The 21,619-nt window shown below is 35.9% G+C and overlaps 2 protein-coding genes across 2 annotated transcripts in view; one reads left to right on the top strand and one right to left on the bottom strand.

Annotated features, from left to right (window-relative positions):
• Window positions 1-7,836, bottom strand: part of LOC105227453 (putative hydroxypyruvate isomerase) — a 66,392-nt gene extending 58,556 nt beyond the window's left edge. Inside the window, exons 1-2 of the mRNA XM_049450242.1 lie at window positions 7,566-7,836; window positions 7,389-7,491 (exon numbers count right to left, since the gene is read on the bottom strand). Coding sequence (XP_049306199.1) covers window positions 7,389-7,491; window positions 7,566-7,755 — 293 coding nt within the window. The 5' untranslated portion in view covers window positions 7,756-7,836. The remainder of the gene's footprint in view (window positions 1-7,388; window positions 7,492-7,565) is intronic.
• An 11,092-nt stretch (window positions 7,837-18,928) lies between these two features.
• LOC125776755 (uncharacterized) lies at window positions 18,929-20,615 on the top strand. Its single transcript, XM_049450309.1, has 3 exons — window positions 18,929-19,765; window positions 19,828-20,007; window positions 20,092-20,615. Exons 1-3 carry the CDS (start codon window positions 19,622-19,624, stop codon window positions 20,221-20,223), a joined length of 456 nt encoding a protein of 151 aa, XP_049306266.1. The 5' UTR covers window positions 18,929-19,621; the 3' UTR covers window positions 20,224-20,615.
• Window positions 20,616-21,619: the final 1,004 nt, after the last annotated feature.

Here is a 21,619-nt window from a genome sequence, read left to right as displayed (position 1 = left end):
AGAAAACGCGCTGCGAAAAAAAGAGAACCACTCAGCACAAGTGACAGTCGTAAAATAAGCGTTTGCGGTACCTACATATACATATGTTATTTTTCAGGAGGAATACCTTTTTCCAACGGTACCTTCACATCGCGGCGCCAAAGAAATCGGAATTGTGCCCGTAATATTATTACATAATTAATATTTACAACAAATATTAAAAAAATTAATATACGGAAACGTTATAGTGAAGTGTTAGTAAGTGAAAAGTGCATAATATATATAAGTGAAAAAGTTATTCACAATATACAACAGAGAGCTGCAACGATCACAATTTTTTCAATCATACCCGATCATTGACTCAGATTTGTTGTGATGGAAAACTTTGAATGATCGTAAGCGAGCGTGATCAAAGCGAACAGTCAGTTTCAATCACTGTTGCTTGTTTCGTAATGATTTTTCTCGATCGAACGCCTTGTGTGAGCAGCAAAGAATGTTCGAGAATGCTGCTTGCATTCCGATCGATCACAATCATACCGTTTGGTCATACCGGGTGGTTAATGCCAGCAGCGCAATCGCTGAGCGTTCTTTTTCTTTAGCTGGAAATATTATAACTGAAAAAAGAAATAGGCTCGGACCATGTTCAGTTGATAATTTATTGTTTTTAAATGCATTTTTTAAAAGTTTTAGCGATTAAGAAACCAAGTTTATTACCTTCTTTTAATTTTAAATTTTTGTTGATCTCAATGAAGAAGTGATAAAAATTTGAAATTTGTGTTCCCTAATATTTTAAGCATTACCTTTGTTTATTAATTTTAAGCATTAATTGAATTTCAGTTAAAAATGAAGAAATACGTATATGCAGTTATGTTTTGGTTGATTTTATGCATCGCAACTTGTTTCCGTTAAAACACACAAATATGTTCATACAAATTATGCACATACATACATATTCGCAGGGCAATTCTCGATCTGATTGGTTCAATCACAATCAATTCAAACGCATAGTTGATCGATGCCTGAGTTTTCGTGCATTGTTGGACTTGATCGTCCTTTTCTGTACAATCATTTCCAATCATCATACCGGAACCAACCAATCAGTTTCAATCAGTAAACAGAGCAATCAAATCAACTGATCGAACTCCTTCGTTTTGAGCACGAAACTCGATCGAACAATTTTGTAGCGAACAGCTGTGCTGAGTTTGACCGTTTTGAGCGTGGCTGATCAAACCGGATCGATCATACTCAATGCAGGTCTCTGATACATATGTACGAGTATATATTAGGCATTAGAGGTTTTGATAACATTTGAAGACCAGCCGACGCACATATTCGCATATGGATGTAATTATGTGTACATATAAACAGATTTTTAAAAATCATACCCGTAATTTTTTTTTTGATAAAATCCCGTTTTGATAAAATCTTAAAAGTCATACATATGTATGTATGCATATAATTATGTGTACATGTAAACAGATTTCAAAAACCGTACGCATAAAGTTCACATATTCACATACATATGTATGAATGTAATTTTGTGTTCATGGAAACAAATTTGAAAGAATCATTCGCATGTTTGTAAATTTGTCTACACACCAATTTGTGTGTAAATATATACAACCATTGTCTCATACAAAAACTCCGCTGCCACTGACAACAAATTGCCGAACTTCACGTCTTGTTAAAAAGTCAAACATTGTGATGTTGGTAAAAAATCCAAGCTGTGCCGAAAAAAATAAACGAATGGTCGCCGATTGTCACCGCTTTCCTTGCCGCTGTACAGCTCCGCCTACAAACCAGCGTAAATATGTATGTTTGTGCGTGAGCTTCCATACATATTGACGCAGCTGCGTAAAAATATTTCAGAATTACAAAATATTTTTTACATTCCTTGACAAATACAGTCAATCCCGGTTATGTGCCACAATCAAAGAAGCAGATATTTGTAGTTAGTTAAAAATAAAAATATAATATGGTACATAAACGACTGCGGATACTTCAATGACTTAAACAATAATTTCTAGGTATTTTAAAAAACAAATCGTGAGATGCAGCAACATATAATATAAACTGTTAAAAGTGAAGAGGGGCATTTGATTTTCATTTAAGCGGAGTACTACTTAACCGGGATGGACTGTACACATGAATCAGAGGAATATTGAATATTTTCTTAAAAACATTTCTTAAATTGAAAATCGACAAGTAAACTATGTTGTCAGTTTTATTATAATATATTTTAATACTTATTTTTGCGGGGTTGACACTTTTTCCTTCTCATACATTTCAGAAATATATTCAATTTATGATTTTTAGCTTTTGAAATCGTCGCGAAAAGACGCTTGTAGGCTAGGCATGCTCGGGGAGATGTAATGGCGTCCGTTTTTATGAATGAATCGAATATGATTTTTGAAAGTACGTTTGCGTTCATGAATGAAAATTTTGTTGTTGTATAATTTACTATAAATTTTGACGTCGGCCATATTGGTTTCTGATGCTTTTTCAAACGATTTTGTTTTTGTAGAACAATATTTGTAATTTTTGCGGGTGACATATTCACATGTGAATGCATGTGTGTATGTATGTTGTGTATGCATTGTTTGTGTGGGATTGTCATACGCACATATTTACATGTATACTCATATTGTAAGTATGTATGATGATTTTTGAGACTTTTGTTGTTTTTTCAGAAGAATATTTGTATTTTTTGATTTACATGCGTACGCATATACATATTATTTTTGTGATACATACATATGTACACCCCCCTCACGTCCCCTTATTGGAAATAGGAAGGATCGAACTTTTTAATAAACCTCCCCTCGACCGCCTAGAGCCCCTATAGACCTGTAGGGAGCCCTTTGAAAATTACCAAAAATCAGTGTTTTTGCTCATTTTTCCATACAAACTGAAAGCAATGCAACCCAGCCAACATTTTTGTATGGACAAGAAATCAAAATAAAGAAAACCAAAATGTTTCAGTGCAATGTATATACATATATACAAAGGGATCCGGGGTGACCGAAGTACTTTCGTATAGTACTCCTTTCTGCGTTGCCGGCCTTCGGTCGCGCTCTAAAAAAATAACCCTGGTCGAGCGAATACCCGGGGTGACCGATGTACTTCCGTGTAGTACTCCTTTCTGCGTTGGCGGCCTTCGGCCGCGCTTTAAAAAAAATAACCCTGGCCGGCCCAACACCGGCTACGCCATCCACAGTATTTTAGCATTGAACACCTTTTCGCGTTCACTTCAAACATTTATTGCTAAGTGAGTTTAATTGATTCCCTTTTGTTCGTGCTTTCTCGGTAATCTGACAGTTCAAATTAGGCAATCATTTCGGTTTTTCTCATTTTTGAACTCAATGCAGAAAAAGGTGTATTTTATGTAAAGATTTACAAAGAAATTAACAATTCAAAGTAATTAAAAACATTACTAGTGGTTTTTATAATTCATAAGTAATATATGTGCGTGAAAATGTATCCATAATTGGTTTCGTACAATGCACAACAGATGAAAATACACTTGCATATATTTAGAAATTTGCAAAAAATAGCATTTTTTGAAGTGAATTTGTGAACCGATTTTTATAAAATATATTTTAAAATAAAGTTCGATAATTTAAGCATACAAGCGTGTTTAAAATTTTCAATTTGGTTCTTTCGTTTAGGTACAGTAAGCCAAAACTAACCGGCGCGATACTAAACCCAACCCGTTAAATCGACCTCACACAATGCTACAAAAAAAAGATAAAATTTTGCCACAAAAACCTTTTGCAGAAGCGCATGATTTCGCTACTTTTGAAGACAAAATTCAATCTTCCGAAACAAAATTTAACGATTTGGTAAATTCTCATTTATATTATTATATCAATAATTTGTCTATATATTTATATAATTGCAAATGATAATAGCATCCAATTCGAACAAATTTGTTAAAATGGCTTGGCGAAAAGTTTTTACGGACGATGTTGCCGAGATATACTCCTGGAAAGGAACGAAGACGAAAAACCCGGCAAGCGCACTTAGTGTGACGACAGCATTAAGGCGTAATATCTATTTTATTGCTTTATGCTTATTTGTAATTTTTTTCTATTATAGAGGCATACCATCAAAAATTCCCTACCGCTGCCACGGATATGGAATTCGAGCGGACCACATTGAACTTTTTCCAACGCGCCAGCAACAGAATAAAAAAAGGAATTGAATACGAAAACAAAAAGAATATGTTATCGGTAATCGTAGATTAATTAGTTCTTATATTATTGCGCGACAATTTTAAATTTAATTTTGTAAGTTGTAATTGGATTATTCTTAAGTTTTGCACTGAAATTAACTTTTTCGTTTGTTTCCTTATCCTAAGAATGTGCATTATTTTCGTTAATTTAAATTAAAAAATGAATTTTTGTTACGTTACCATGTTATTTATTGCTTAATAAAATTTATGTATAATATGTACATATACATATGTACTGCGTACAATATACCTCTATAAATTCTTATATAAATAAAAATTAATTTCAACCAGATCTTATTTTTAAATCAGTGGCAACTTCATTTAATGTAATTGGAATTCGTTCCATTCCTCTCGTTTCATATTTGAGAAAATGTTTGAGATTTTGACATTCTCAAATTAGAACAAAAGAAAATTTCATATTAAAAATGTGCCTTTTTGTTTGAGAATGGCTTTGTTTTCAAATTGAAATGACTTAGAGAACAAACGTTTGAGATTTGAAATTAAGGTTGATTCTCAAACGCATCTCAATTTGAGAATCAACAAAAATGTTCATTGGGTATAACCAGAAGTTTAGTAAAATGTATTGTTAACCTAACGGGGCATCTCGACACGATAGAATTTATAGAAGCTAGCTAGCTAGCTGCATTGCCGTGCACATAGCCTGTGGAGACTCCACATTGCTCATAGCTTACTAGATATATAGCGGGATTCTGTAACCAGTCTCTCGTCTCTATTTGAGACATTTTGAGGCAACCCTGCAAGACGGAGGTAACAGATTGCACAAACACATTGAAACATTTTCAGCTGTTCACTAACACTGTTACATTTTCTGGAATTTTCAATGGAATGGGAGAATACGTAAGTAAGATAGAGAAAAACTATCGAAATTATAAACATATTGTAATGTTAACTTGTTAGAATAGGAGAGGCGAATACCCAATATTTCAAGAAGAATAAACGAAAAGCGCAGTTTATTTTGGATTTTAAAGAGGTAAGTTCGCTATTTGATAATATGATATTTTATAATTAATTTCTAATTTATATATATATATTATTAATTTCTTTTATATAGAGAAAACGAAAGAGGTTAACAAGGAGAAAAAGGTAAGCATTGTGAATTTAATGTTGTGTGTATAATTAAAAACTTTAATATTACAGAAATCATTTGGACCATTGGTAAAATTCAAATCTATTGCGTGCAGCAACCAAATAATGGAGTATGTTTTAAATTATTAAAGTTAAATAGTGTATATTTCATTCAAATATTTGTTATAGATTGTGCATTTTATTTTGATTTTGTTATTAAATAAAGAGAAATAATAAAAAACTGAGTTTTATTTAAAAGAATTTAATTTGCTAGAAGCAACAAATGGGTAACAGATAATCTTGTTACTGCTTGTTCTTCCTAACATGCTTATATGTTAAAGGTAACAAACTGATAACCAAAATAATAACACTAACAGATATTCGGGTAACAAATACTTTTTGTTATCCATAACACATGGGTAAGCTAAGCGCTAACAAAATAATTTGTTACCCGTAACATACTGTGAAGAGATTTGCTAACAAATGTGTGTATTCTGTTAGAACAAGGCAGCATGCGATATTTACCATTGGTTAGAGCGAGATAACCATTGAACATCAAATAGCTATGTGTTACTTTTTTCCCACTCTCTGAACAAAAGTAACAAATATTTTAACGAATGCAAAAGTGAACAATAACAATTCGCTTACACGTTTGCTAACAGCTACCCGTCTTGCAGGGAAAGTCTCAATTTGAGATTAGTTACTATTCACTAAACAGTCTCTAGCGTTAGTCTCAAAATATTGAGACTTGGTAGTTAGCAGGTCATAAAACTAAAAAGAGCTCTGGTCTGCCATTTTGAATATACTGAATAGAGATCATCATAGATATTAATCGATTGTCGTTTCTTTATATTTTGTAAGCAACTCAAACACGAAAAAATGAAAAATAAATTAATTTTACATAAATTTCGTATACATTATGAAACAAAGTCAACATATATTTTTATTTTTATTGATAATTATGTTTTTTGACTATGTTATAGGAAATTTAATATTTGTTATCGACATATTTATTTTCATTCAAGTATAAAAGAATCTCTGAATAATGAAATGTAATAGATTTTGTGACTGTCACTTACAGAATAGCAATATCGTCTCAAGTATCAAAAATGTCTCTAACTTAAAATCTCAAATTTAGAGACTTGAGACTGTCTCAAGTTACAGAATCGCACGGATAGAATACTATCTAGTTTGACTTGTATAGTAAGCTAGAAGCTGTCACTTCAGCAGTTTGACAACGCAGTTTTCATTTCTATGAAAATTTTGAAGAGGCAACATATCCCATTTGCACATACATATGCCGACGGCATTTTCAATTTGGTAATATGAAATTTAGAAGAGCTAAAAGTACATTTTCAAAATAAAATTTTTCCAAAAAATTAATATTTAGTTTAATATTTTAAATTTATTATTTCAATTGGTATATAAAATTTATGCCGCAATTATTATATAATAATCCAAAAATATGAATTCTTATTTTTCCCAGAAGTACATTTGTAAAAAACAGATCTTTCTCCTTTTCTTATTATCTTATTTTTCCCAGAAATACATTTGTAAAAAAAGGATCTTAATTCTTTTTTATTTTTCACATAAAAGACTGCAAACGTGCGCTACATCAGCTACCTACCCGACGGTATTTCGCAAATGATACAATAAATTTTTCAAGAGCTCAAAGCATGCGCTACATCAGCTGGAACCTACCTACTCTACGCCTTTGCGCAAATGATACTATCATGATAGCGAATGCCCACATACAGATTTGGCAATGGTAATAGCAATTCGTTTGGCAGCTAGTAATCTATAAATTCTATCCTGTCGAGATGCCCCGTAAGAGGCTGGTCATAATGGAAAATCAAATGTATTACCGAAAATTTTCAATAAATATTTAGAGATCATGAGAAATCGTCAAATAGTAGGCATAGGATTTTCAAGGTTAAAAAACAATTGCAATTTAGTCATGTGGTAGACTATATCTTATCTGATTAAAGATAAGTGTTCTTAAGTTTATGAAACTTTAAAATATAAATTAGTGACGTATTACTATTATTGTATTAATATAGGCAATATATTTTTCGTATTTTGAACTTACTTTCTACATCGTACTTTCTTAGCAAATTCAATTGTATCCTTCAGTTCTTTCTTAAACTTTTCCTGATTGTTTGGAACACTACCATTACCAAACTTCGAATCGCCTGAAATAATATATATGAAATGGGACATGATAAGAATTGTAAAGAGGTCTGATTTCTTATTGGATAAAACTTGCCCAAGCTAATATTAATTAGTCCAATTTGTATTCCAGTTGACTCTTTTGCATGTAATACATCTTCCAATTCACAACTTGGAAAAGGTATTTCTACAGCATTAAATCCAGCTCCATGTGCCATATAAATCCGTTCAGATATGGTCTTACCACCTTCGGTAAATAAAAAGTTTAAGTTCGCTGACAGCTTCATTATGACTTCAGTAGATAACTATGAGCACTGCATGTGACACTCCTCACATATAATAAATTTCTCATATTTAATGTGTGAATATCTATGTTAGATTAGAAGATAATTCAATTATACTAATAACACACGCACAAATATATAATAATTAAGTGTTTACAGCAGGGATAAAGGAACTCCCACATCTTGCTAGCATGCTACAATGATGATTTACGATGATTTCTAGGATGAGACCGCCTGAAAATTGGTCCGTTGTGGCAATGTGCCAAACGACAGAGAAATGAAAATTCTGACAGATAAAAGTGAAATGTTGACATTTTAAGTGGAAAATCCTAACGTCGCATATAGGAGCATTTATCCTCAAAAACCGGACAAAATTGAAAATTACAAACTCAGCGATGGTACTCAAAATTGTTTTTTTTTTTGTTTTTGGTAGCAATTACCGTTTTACAATGATCCGATTAAATGAATGACCTTTCAGAATATTCCAAGCGAAGCCAGGTCCTTCTCCACTTGATCTTTCCAACGGAGTGGAGGTCTTCCTCTTCCTCTGCTTTCCGCGGCGGGTACTGCGTCGGATACTTTCAGAGCTGGAGTGTTTTCATCCATCCGGACAACATGACCTAGCCAGCATAGCCGCTGTCTTTCAATTCGCTGAACTATGTCAATGTCGTCGTATATCTCGTACAGCTCATCGTTCCATCGAATGCGATATTCGCCGTGGCCAATGCGCAAAGGATCATAAATCTTTCGCAGAACCTTTCTCTCGAAAACTCGTAACGTCGACTCATCGGTTGTTGTCATCGTCCAAGCCTCTGCACCATATAGCAGGACGGGAATTATGAGCGACTTATAGAGTTTGGTTTTTGTTCGTCGAGAGAGGACTTTACTTTTCAATTGCCTACTCAGTCCGAAGTAGCACCTGTTGGCAAGAGTAATCCTGCGTTGGATATCCAGGCTGACATTGTTGGTGGTGTTAATGCTGGTTCCTATATAGACGAAATTATCTACAACTTCAAAGATATGACTGTCAACAGTGACGTGAGAGCTAAGTCGCGAGTGCGACGACTGTCTGTTTGATGACAGGAGATTTTTCGTCTTGCTCTCGTTCACTGCCAAACCCATTTGCGTTGCCTCCGTGTTCAGTCTGGAGATAGCAGAACTAACGGCGCGAGTGTTGAGGCGGATGATATCAATATCATCGGCATACGCCACAAGCTGTACACTCTTTTAAAAGATTGTACCTGCCCGATTAAGTTCTGCAGCTCGAATAATTTTCTCCAGCAACAGCTTGAAGAAGTCGCGCGATAGGGAGTCGCCTTGTCTAAAACCTCGTTTGGTATCGAACGGCTGGAGAGGTCCTTCCCGATTCGGACGGAGCTTTTGGTGCTGCTCAACGTCAGTTCACACAGCCGTATTAGTTTTGCGGGGATACCAAATTCAGACATCGCGGCATAAAGGCAGCTCCTTTTCGTGCTGTCGAAAGCAGCTTTGAAATCAACGAATAGGTGGTGAGTGTCGATTCTCCTTTCACGGGTCTTTTCCAAGATTTGGCGCATGGTGAATATCTGGTCGATTGTTGATTTACCAGGTCTGAAGCCACACTGATAAGGTCCAATCAGTTTGTTGACGGTGGGCTTTAATCTTTCACACAATACGCTCGACAGAACCTTATATGCGATGTTGAGGAGGCTTATCCCACGGTAGTTGGCGCAGATTGTGGGGTCTCCTTTTTTATGAATTGGGCAGAGCACACTTAAATTCCAATCGTTGGGCATGCTTTCGTCCGACCACATTTTACAAAGAAGATGATGCATTATCAGTTCTTCGCCGCCTTGTTTGAATAGCTCGGCCGGCAATCCATCGGCTTCCTCCGCTTTGTTGTTCTTCAGGCGAGCAACTGCTATTCGAACTTCTTCATGGTCGGGTAATGGAACCTCTGCTCCATCGTCATCGATTGGGGAATCGGGTTCGCCTTCTCCTGGTGTTGTGTGTTCACTGCCATTTAGCAGTCTGGAGAAGTGTTCCCTCCATAATCTAAGTATGCTCTGGGCATCGGTGGCTAGATCACCTTTGGGGGTTCTACAGGAGTATGCTCCGGTCTTGAAACCTTCTGTAAGCCGCCGCATTTTTTCGTAGAATTTTCGAGCATTACCCCTGTCGGCCAGCTTATCAAGCTGTTCATACTCACGCATTTCGGCCTCTTTCTTCTTCTGTCTGCAAATGCGTCTCGCTTCCCTCTTCAACTCTCGGTATCTATCCCATCCCGCACGTGTTGTGGTCGATCGTAACGTTGCGAGGTAGGCAGCCTGTTTTCTCTCCGCTGCGACACGGCACTCCTCGTCGTACCAGCTGTTCTTTTGCACTTTCCGAAAACCAGCTGCAACCGCTGTACGTAAGGAGTTTGAAATGCCGTCACACAGTTCCCTTATACCGAGTTGTTGACGAGTGCTCTCAGAGAGCAGGAGTGCAAGCCGAGTAGAAAAGCGTTCGGCTGTCTCTTGTGATTGCAGCTTCTCGACATCGAACCTTCCTTGTGTTTGTTGGCGTGCGTTTTTTGCTGCACAGAGGCGGGTGCGAATCTTAGCTGCAACAATATAGTGGTCCGAGTCGATGTTAGGACCTCGGAGCGCACGCACATCTAAAACACTGGAGACGTGTCTTCCGTCTACCACAACATGATCGATCTGGTTGGTGGTTTTTCGATCCGGAGACTGCCAGGTAGCTTGATTAATCTTCTTATGTTGGAATCTAGTACTACAGATAACCATATTTCGGGCCCCCGGCGATATCGATCAGCGATATGTATTTAATATTAATGATATAAAAATTAAATTAGTTAATGTATTATTATGTTTTTTCGGGAAAAAAATGAATCATATAAAAAACAAATTTTTTTTTTTAATTTTTTAGGAATTAGTGTTTTTGTTATAGTGTCGGGCGATGTCGAGTTATTAATTATTTTTTCTAGTAAACTACAGGGAGGATGGAGTCATGTGTAGAAGTTCACGAAAGTGAGGAAAGTTCTCTGATTGCCATTCACTTGGGAGTGGCCAGAAACGATTCTTTTACATATGGCTAAAGCAGCTCACAACTTCCGGTCTTTGACCAAGTATCCTCTGGGTAGCCTAAGAACATACGTTTGAAGGCGAAGCATCCCCTGCATAGGGTTGTGCGCTGGGTTTGGGAGCCGCCACGTAAAAAAACACTCCCAATGAAAAGTAGCAATCAGACTCGTATGAGAGACCCCAATATTGATGACGACCATGGCAAACGAAATAAGGACTACGAATTGAGGGCACGCAGCTGGAATGTCCGGTCCCCTAATTGGGAAAGTGCCGCTGCCCAGCTGGTTGATGTCCTCGTGAAAATAAAGGCTGACATCACCGCCGTCCAAGAAATGCGATGGACGGGACAAGGACAGATACAAGTAGGTCCTTGTGGCATTTACTACAGTGGCCATGTAAAGTAGCGCAAATTTGGTGTCGGATTCGTGGTGGGATAGAGACTCCATCGCCGAGTACTACCATTCACTCCGGTGTATGAACATCTAGACACAATCGGCATCAAAGCGAGGTTCTTCAACATATCGGTAATTTGTGCGCAGGCTCCGACGGAACAGAAGGACGATGTGACCAAAAATACCTTTTATAAGCGCTTGGGCGCGTGAGTACGAAGAGCTTCATAAGCTGCCCGACAGGGGTAATGCTCGAAAATTCTACGAAAAATTGCGGCAGCTTACAAAAGGTTTCAAGACGGGATCATACCCGCAAAGGTGATCTAGTCACCGATGCCCAGAGCATACTTAAATTATGGAGGGAACACTTCTCCAGCCTGCTGAATGGTAGTGAACGTACAACGCTCGGAGAAGGCGAACCCGATTCCGCAATCGATGACGATGGAGCAGAGGTTCCATTACCCGACCATGAAGAAGTTCGAATAGCAATTACCCGCCTGAAGAACAATAAAGCGGGGAGGGCCGATGGATTGCCGGCCGAGCTATTCAAACAAGGCGGCGAAGAACTGATAAGGGCCATGCATCAGCTTCTTTTGTAAAATGTGGTCGGACGAAAGCATGCCCAACGATTGGAATTTAAGTGTGCTCTGCCCAATTCATAAAAAGGAGACCCCACAATCTGCGCCAACTACCTTGCGATAAGCCTACTCAACATCGCATATAAGGTTCTATCGCGCGTATTGTGTGAAATATTAAAGCCCACCGTCAACAAACTGATTGGGCCTTATCAGTGTGGCTTAAAACCTGGAAAATCAACAACCGACCAGATATTCACCATGCGCCGTATCTTGGAGAAGACCCGTGAAAAGAGAATCGACACACATCACCTCTTCATCAATTTCAAAGCTGCTTTCGACAGCACGAAAAGGAGCTGCCTCTATGCCGCGATGTCTGAATTTGGTATCCCCGCAAAACTAATACGGCTGTGTAAACTGACGTTGAGCAACATCCAAAGCTCCGTCAGTATCAGGACTCTCTATCGTGCGACTTCTTCAACCTGCTGCTGGAGAAAATAGTTCGAGCTGCAGAACTTAATCGAGCAGGTACAATCTTTTAAAAGAGTGTACAGCTTGTGGCGTATGCCGATGATATTGATATCATCGGCCTCAACACCCACGCCGTTAGTTCTGCTTTCTCCATACTAGACAAGGAAGCAGAGCAGATAGGTCGACAGTAAACAAGGGCAAGACGAAATATCTCCTGTCATCAAACAAACAGTCGTCGCATTCGCGACTTGGCTCTCACGTCACTGTTGACAGTCATAACTTTGAAGTCGTAGATAATTTTGTCTATTTAGGAACCAGTATTAGCACCTCCAACAATGTCAGCATAGAAATCCAACGCAGGATAACTCTTGCCAACAGGTGCTATTTCAGACTGAGTAGGCAACTGAGAAGCAAAGTCCTCTTTCCCCCCTTTTAAAAAAACTCGTTGAAAAAAGTTTGTCAGTTCCATAAAACGGGTACTGCTTTATTTATTTTTTTTTTTTAATTAAATACCGAAATCCTGCTTAATTATTTTATTTTATACAGGTGGTATATAGATGGTAAGGGGGCTCTATCGGAGCCGGTGTGAAAATTTGACAATGGGCGTGGCACCGCCCACTTTCTGGTGAAATCCCATATCTCGGTACCCGACTGACTGATTTCGACAAAATTTGGAACGTAACATTATTTTCATTTTCCTGTGTCACTCTGTGTCACTGAGCGAAATCGGACTACAACCCGCCTACTTCCCATATAAAACACTTTAAAATTGCATTTGATTCTTTCAATTTCTAGTACACAAATAGAGAATTAATAATTAAAACGGAATAAAATGTCGCGGTAATAATTTGCTTAAAGTAAGCCACCTTTCGACCAATAATTGTCTAAATCCATCCAAAACTGTTCAAGCCCCTAGGTACCGAATATGTGAACCTGATACCGAAACCGAAAATATCGTTCAATGTAGGAGATATGAAATTGAAATTCACACAGAATCCTTTTCTGACAATAGTATTTCAATATGTCAAAAATAGGTTGAATCAGGTCAATATTTTCCTGATCCCCCAGATACCTAATATAAAGATTTTAGAACTTCTAGGTCACTTTATGTTAGATGCAATATATCAGCCAATATTTGAGTCAAGTCTCAATGAAAATTGCAGAACATATTTTATTCATAACAGTGCATCTTTGTGCCTAAAATAGATACAATTGCGCGAAAGCTTGACCCCTCCAACGCAACCCCCCACCTATATAACTATTACCAAGATTTTCGGATATCCACTTGATCTTGCTCCAAATGATTGCTGATTGTATGTAAGGTACCTAAATGAAACCGAGGGAACATTTCTTTGAGTATATGGCATATTAGTAGTATGTGGGATGAGCAAAAGTAGATAAATTCTGGTCGGTTGGTCGGATAAAATTTTCAGTTGCACCCAAACTTAGTCCTTCCTTACTTGTTTTATTTTAATATATTGTATTATTATATTTAAGCATGCATATTTATTAATTTATATTAATAAAATCATTTTAAATAATTTTGTCCGGTTTTTGAGACCAAATGCGCCCATGTTCGTCGGCACGGTTCCGATTACTTTGGCGGTCGGGTAAAAAAAAAGTTTCGTTAAAAATGGGGTATGTACGGATAGGGGAGCATTCTAGAGGAGGAATATACGAAAATAATGTTTCTAACACTTATATTTATTAAAATATTCTGATTAAAACATCAACATTTTTTAATAATAACTTAAATATACACTCTAAGCATTGAAATAAGTTAACATTTCACTTCTATTTTCTTATATTTTAGTTAAATTTATTAATTTAGTACACTCACCGTTGAGGAGGTTAGATTGTTTACAATTATGCAGAAAACTAGGATTTTCAACGCTTATTATTTGTTTGTATTTTCTCCTTTCTGGATTGACCCAGGGTGACTGAAGTACTTTCGCGAAGACAGTGAACGAGGGCAAGACGAAATATCTCCTGTCATCAAACAAACGTTCGTTGCACTCGCGACTTGGCTCCCACGTCGCTGTTGACAGTCATATCTTTGAAGTTGTAGATAATTTCGTCTACATAGGAACCAGCATTAACACCACCAACAATGTCAGCCTGGAAATCCAACGCAGGATTACTCTTGCCAACAGGTGCTAAGTAGGCAATTGAAAAGTAACGTCCTCTCTCGACGAACAAAAGCCAAACTATATAAGTCACTCATAATTCCCGCCCTGCTATATAGTGCAGAGGCTTGGACGATGACAAAAACTGATGAATTGACGTCGCGAGAATTGACCTTAGAGAGAAAGGGTTTGCGAAAGATTTATGATCATGTTGTCCGAATGGACGAGAACACTGCAGCTCTGAAAATATTCGACGCTGTATCCGCCGGGGGATGCAAAGGAAGAGGAAGATCTACACTTCGGGACCAGGTGGATAAGGACCTGGCTTCGCTTGGAATATCCGCATGGCGCCACGTAGCGGAAGGAAGACACGGCTGGCGCGCTGTTGTTAACTAGGCCATAATCGCGTAAGCGGTTTCTACGCCAACTAAGAAGAAGAAGAATCGCGTAAGCGGTGTCTACACATTTTAATATGAAATATAATTTATAGACACACTTGGTATTATTAGAACTAAGATTGCTAAATAAAGAAAGAGGAATTATATCGAAATAGAGAAATTCAGCGGATTGCTCATACATATGTGCTTACTATCGTATGGCAGTGCTCCGCACAATTCCGGTTCCGCAAAAGCTTAGTTTACGAGATATTCGACATTTCAAAAATTTAAAATTTAAAGAAGCTATTTTACCACATTAAACACAATTTACTCAAATTTTTACTTCAAATTAATTGAATTAAACTATTAAATTTTAAATAAGTCCACATTTTACACTTTTAGCAGGTTGTGTATCTAAGAGATCTTTATTTTAAAAATTACATTTAATACTCGTAGTGAAACATAGAGAAATACCATTGTGGGATTCTCTTGCTCTTGCAAGATTGCAGATTGCAAAATTCCTATACCGAAATATACAAGGGCACGAGATCACCCATTGCAGAATTTATTGATATATGATCGGCTGGTTCGGTCAATTCATTGTAAATGACAATTGTGCATGGCTATTGTGAATTCATTCTTAACAAAAAAAAACTGTAAAAAAATCTGTATAATTTAAATAGAAATTATAAAATCTATTTAAAATTTACCTTCCTCATTAATTTAACGTCAAAATATGTATTTAAGTAAAAGGACAACTAGCACAGGGCTGACATTATTTATTTACGTGTCATTACACAAGAATAAACATGGGTTTTGGTCTGACATATTTCACAGCCATTGCAAATAATTTTCTGCGTGTGTTTGTTGTTGTGCCGCTGCACCATGCTGAAATGTCTGCAATTCGTGCACTATGCAAGAGTTTTGCAAAGCCAACAGAATAATCCTCATGTGTTACTAGTACAAAATCTCGATTTTTAATCGTGAATATTTTAAAAACTACAAGTTATTTTTGCATTCTTTTCGATCCTTTCTGGAGAAGTTACGCCTGTTCTCACATACCCCACTTATACGGAAATACGTCTCTTTTACCTCTCCGCCAAAGTAATCGGAATCGCGCCCAGCTCTCCATTTCTTCATAATTGTTAGCACATAAATTATGCTCACTACGAGTGTAAAAAGTGATTTTTAAAATATAGATTTTTTGCTTAGGGGTCATCCATTAACTACGTCCCACGAATTTAAGGACTTTTTAACCCCTCCCTCCGTCCTTGTCACAAGTTGTCACATTTTGAACTCCTCCCCTGTCGTGACGTCACACATTTTCCAATTTTATGGATTTATCAAAAAATAAAAAAAAACAGGTTATTCTATTTATTCTTATATTTAATCAATGATCTTTAATAAAAGCAACATTTAGTTAAATATTAAAGTACAGAGGCAACGAATGACTAGTCAAGAAAGAATTGCTACTTAATTATGCTAATTAAAAATACAAAACTTAATCATCTTGTGTCCATTGACTTTTGACCCACTCCTTTATATCATTTATTACTGGTAAATCAGGCACTTCATTTTCGTTCTGAATTTGGATGTCAGGAACATCGTCTTCTTCCATCCATAAAGCATCGTCATCATTTATTAAACAGAGAATCTCTCGGACACCTCTAGCCGCAATTTTTTGAGGACGAATTTTCGCGATAGGTAATAGCTCTTGTTTTTTATGTGATTGTTTGTGTTGATTGGTGGTTTGAAAAAATATAGGCCACATTTGCTATACGATCTTTTAAATAAGTATGACTCGACACTAGGGCAATAACCATCATATGGAACTTGTTTCAGATGGGATGATGCTTGGAGATTTAATAATATCTGTGGTAATAATGGAGCAAACTTTCCGTCGTTGTCTTTTGAAATGTGATGTCATAAAGCTTTTGAACCCCCCTGTCCCTTGTCACACAATGTCACTTCGGAATGATACCCTCAAAGGTGTGACGTAATTTATGTATGGCCCCTTATAAATCCTACAAAAAGTGTAAATTTTAAGTGAAAAATGTGCATTAAGTGTGTTAAATGTAGTAAAATAGCTTGTTGAAATATTCGAATTTTTGAACGATTGTCGTTTTTTTATATTTTGTAAGCAATTCAAACGTGAAAAAGTTAAAAATAAATGAATTTTGTATAAATTTCGTAAATATTATGAAACAAATTCAACAAATATTTTAATTTTTATTTGTAGTTATGTTTTTTTTTTGAAAATTTAATATTTGTTGTCGACATATATATTTTGATTCAAGTGTAATTACACCTCTAAATAATGAAATGTAATAGATTTTTGTGACTTACACTTACAGAATTGCAAAATCGTCTCAGGTAACAAAAATTGTCTCTACAGAATTGCTCGGTTAGAATAGCATCCCCGATTTCGATGGTTAAAATGGGTATGTACGAATAGAAAAGGTCCTTAAAATAAAAAACAAAAATTATATATAAATGGTTGCCAGGGACTTAAGGGTTTTGGGATATTCGCATTCGAAGTCTCTAGAGACAATTTTTGAGACTTGAGGTGGTTTTGCTATTCTGTAAGTGTAAGTCACAAAATGTATTACATTTCATTATTCAGAGATGTTTTTACACTTGAATGAAAACAAAAATGTCGATAACAAATATTAAATTTTCTATAACATAGTCATAAAACATAATTATCAATAAAAATAAAAATATATGTTGACTTTGTTTCATAATATTTACGAAATTTATGTAAAATTTATTTATTTTTAACGTTTTCGTGTGTGAGTTGCTTACAAACTATAAAAAACCGACAATCGATTAATATCTACTTGTATGATGACGGAAATCCACTGTTGAAAAGATATTTGCTAAGCTGGAAACAGGCGAAATGAGCAGCGAAGACAATGATGCCTTAAAGAGGCGAAAACTCTGTTCAAAGTGGGTGCCTCGCAAGTTCATAATGCAACAAAACAATGAATAACTGATTCTGAGAAGTGTTTGAGTGTTCTTTAATTGTAATAAAACCGAACGTCGGTGTGTGTTTATAGAAACATAGCTCCATCATTTTCCACTGGAGTTCAATCACACATGCACATTATGAACCGGTTCTCAGGCGAGGAAAGAGGAAAAAGTCGACTGGAAAGCTTATGATATCATTCTTTTGGGATGCGCGTGGTATAATACAACTTAATGACTGTTTAAAACTGTACGCAAATGTTGTGTTAAATTTTCCAATTTTCAGCCGATGATGAAAGAGATAAATGGTATCCTATCCTTACCTAAGCTACCTCTCCACCAATTTTCAGCCAAATCGGTTCAGCCGTTCTTGAGTTATAAATGATGTAACTAACAACAACTTTCTTTTATATATATACATAGGTATTAAAAATGGCATACAAGAGTTCTTTTTAATTTTGTGACCTGCTAACTATCAGGTCTTACATTTGAGGCAATATTTTCAGACTAATAGCACAGCCAGTGAAAAACGTAAAGTAGTGGCCCGAGTCGGCAGGCACGACCTATCTTATGGGCGCGCAATGTAACTGAACAGTGAAAAACGCTACTACTTCTCTCTTTGACGTGGGATGACGTGAGAATTCACGACATTTGGATTTTTGCCGCGGCAAACGTGGCAGCTGATTGCTCTCTCACAACGCAGGGTTGCCAATATCTAGATACTGCAGTAATTATCAACTTTTATAATTCAATCTGTTCAATATGTTTGAAATTTTCTTAAAATAACTCAAAATCAGAGTCGAATGCTCTTATTTATAAATATGTAAACTATTTTTAATAGTTTGTTTTCAGTTTTGATATTTCATATTGTAAAAAATTGTAATTGAAAACAAAGATGTGCTCAAAACTATATATGCGTATTGGGCAATGGCAACATTGTTCAAATGAAAACAAAGCAAAGGTGGCTGATTTCTGCGTTTTTACCACGTTTTTCACTGTTCACACATTTTGCCGATGAGGAAGGAAAAGGAAGGGAGGTAGTAGCGTTTTTCAGTAGTTGTGCTATAATAGTATGTTTACATATGAACTTACAGCCCTATTCTGAAAAAAAATATTTGAGAGATTTCTTGTGAGGCATAATTTGTGAGGCTATTTTTGCTCAAACCTCATAAGAAAAAAGCTTAAAAAAGTCACCACGTGAGGTAAAAAGCTTTTTGCTGTCAAAAAGATTACACATACACCTCGAAAAAGTAAATTTTTTAATTTACTTTTCAGAGAGTGTGATAAAAAATTCGAAACGAAGCAAGCAGCGTTTTTTACGATGTTGCAAAAACACTTACTTTCTTGTTTATCGCGTCTTTTTAGTAAACACAGAAACTGCTAATGAAATAGAAATTTTGTCAGACACTTCAGATGGAGAAGAAGTCAGCCAGGAACCCAAAGTGACATATGGGGAAGCATTTCAAAGCGTAAACAACTTGATCCACTGGTTTAAAAATGAAAACGATGCAAATCAGGTGTCAGACTTTTTGAATTGTCGTACAAAAATGGTCAGAAAATATAATGCAAAAGAAAAAAAACAAAAGAATATTCAAGATTTTTTCTCTTCATAGTAAATACATATGTATGTATGAAAATGTAAATATGTTTTTCATGTAAATCCATATGTTTTATTGAAGCAAATAAATGAATGAATTTTTTAAGTTTAAAAATGCATTTAATATTATAAAAACAGATAATTTATGTATATATTTGGAAAAGTAAATTATTCGAAAAAGTAAATTACCCAAAATACCAATCGATTTACTTTTCGAGAGTATACTGTATACAATAATTTTATATATTCCTAGGCATACAAAAACGGAGAGAACAACTCAGGAGCAGCTGCAACATTACATAATGTTTTGCAAGCAGCATCCTGAGTTGCAACGCGGGAAGCTAACTCCGACCAACCCTCAAGGGCTGCAAATACTTTGGTCGGAGTTAGCAGACAATTTAAATGCCTTAAGAGGCCCAACTCGGTCGGCAGCCAAGTGGAAGGAGGTAAGTTAATAAATGCTTGTGTTTGTGTCACATTATTAAAATACATACATATATTTCCATAGTCATTAATGCATTGGAAACACCAGTTGCGATCGCGAGCGCGCAAACTGAAAACACATGCGCAAGCGACTGGTGGAGGCCCTCCGATAAGTGGAATGACTCCATTCGAGGAGCAAGCCATAACAACATTTGGGGCAGCAGCGGTAGATGGATTGCTGGGTGTTGCGACTTTGGGTCATCAGGTAATATTTTAATTTAATATTTGTCGGACTATTTATTTTTTTTTAATTACATGAGGCAATAATTGGTCCGTTTTATACTTACAGGTTTTGCCGTTGTATATAAATACACTTGAAGCTCCAGCTTCCTCGCCAACACCAACAGTCGCATCGCCTGCTCCAGCACCCTCACTAGCAGTCGCATCGCCTGCTTTAGCGCCAACACCAACAGTCGCATAGCCTGTTCCAGCATCTTCACTAGCAGTCACATCGCCTGCTCCAGCTTTTCCTGCTTTATCAATAAATTTTTCTTCCTCGCCATCACCTCATTTTTCTTCTTCACCATCACCTCCATCTTCTTTCTTATTTCCTCCCATATTATCTTCTTCTATGCCATCGCCTTCTTATATCCCTCCCGAAAAATTGACTGCAGCGAAGATGCTTGGAACAGTGCTAAAGAAAATGGAGGACAGAGAAAAGCGAGAGGAGGAGGCCATTGCTCTACAAAGGCAAATTGTAGAGCAAAATGCGCAGATGACAGGGGTGCTGACTCAAATGACACAGGCACTAACCTCCCTGTCAGAGGTTATGGCTAAGTTGTCCCAAAAATTGGATAAATAATAATAAAAATGTAAAAAATGAAATAGAAATGTAAAAAATGAAATAAAAATGTAAAAAATGAAATAAAAATGTAAAAAATGAAATAAAAATGTAAAAAAATTAAATAAAATAAAATGAATTATTTAAACATATGTAGATGTCTTTTTATTCATTCTTAGAGGAAGTAAAATGTACAGAGACAGTAAGTAACTTACATATATGTATATATATTTATATATATATATTTATAGTACATAACGCCACTGGAAATATATACATACATTAGGGCGATTCAAAAAAAAATTTTTTTGTTTTTTTCGATTGGTACTCGGAAAAATGGGTTCCTAGACACCTCTAAGAAATCTTCTCCAAATATGAGTTTTTAATTGTAACGGGAAGGTCCTCCGCCTAACGGTTTTCTATTTTTTCTTATTATCAGATAGAAAAATTTATATCTCGCTTCCAACTACTTGAAAAAATATCTTGTTAATTAGGTTTTGTAGGAAATTGAATGCTCTAAAATATGGTCTCTTATGAATTTTTCGTAAACCCAACCGTTTAAAAGATATTAACAGTTAAAGTTTGATTATTTTTGGTAAAATTTTTTATTTCTTATAAATTTTATAACTCAATGAAAAAAAATTATTATGAATAGGTTTTTGGAGAGGATTTATTAGAGGTGTCTAGGAACCTATTTTTCAGAGTACCAAACGAAAAAAAAAATTTTTTTTTGATCCACCCTAATATGCATTGATGTTTGACGATGAATATCTCGTAAACGCTTAACTTAATCGAAAAATCATAGTAGACCATTTTTATAGAGCAGTAAATTTCCTACAAAACTATGTGTTTCATCATTCATAATAATTTTTTTTCATTGAGTTATAAAAATAATAAGAAATAAAGAATTTTTCCAAAAATAGTCAAATTTCAACCGTTAATATCTTTTAAACGGTTGTGTTTACGAAAAAATCATAAGAGACCATATTTTAGAGCATTCAATTTCCTACAAAACCTAATTAACAAGATATTTTTT

Source organism: Bactrocera dorsalis, chromosome 2 (genome assembly GCF_023373825.1).
Source record: "Bactrocera dorsalis isolate Fly_Bdor chromosome 2, ASM2337382v1, whole genome shotgun sequence".
NCBI lineage: Eukaryota > Metazoa > Arthropoda > Insecta > Diptera > Tephritidae > Bactrocera > Bactrocera dorsalis.
This window is presented reverse-complemented; position numbering and strand designations above follow the sequence as displayed.

Bases quoted from the DNA above. Each gene is read 5' to 3' on its own strand.
- LOC125776755 (XM_049450309.1), top strand. From the start codon at position 19,622: ATGTTTTGCAAGCAGCATCCTGAGTTGCAACGCGGGAAGCTAACTCCG. The intron at 19,766-19,827 runs GTAAGTTAATAA...ATATTTCCATAG, and splicing joins CGGCAGCCAAGTGGAAGGAG to TCATTAATGCATTGGAAACA. The intron at 20,008-20,091 runs GTAATATTTTAA...TTATACTTACAG, and splicing joins TTGCGACTTTGGGTCATCAG to GTTTTGCCGTTGTATATAAA.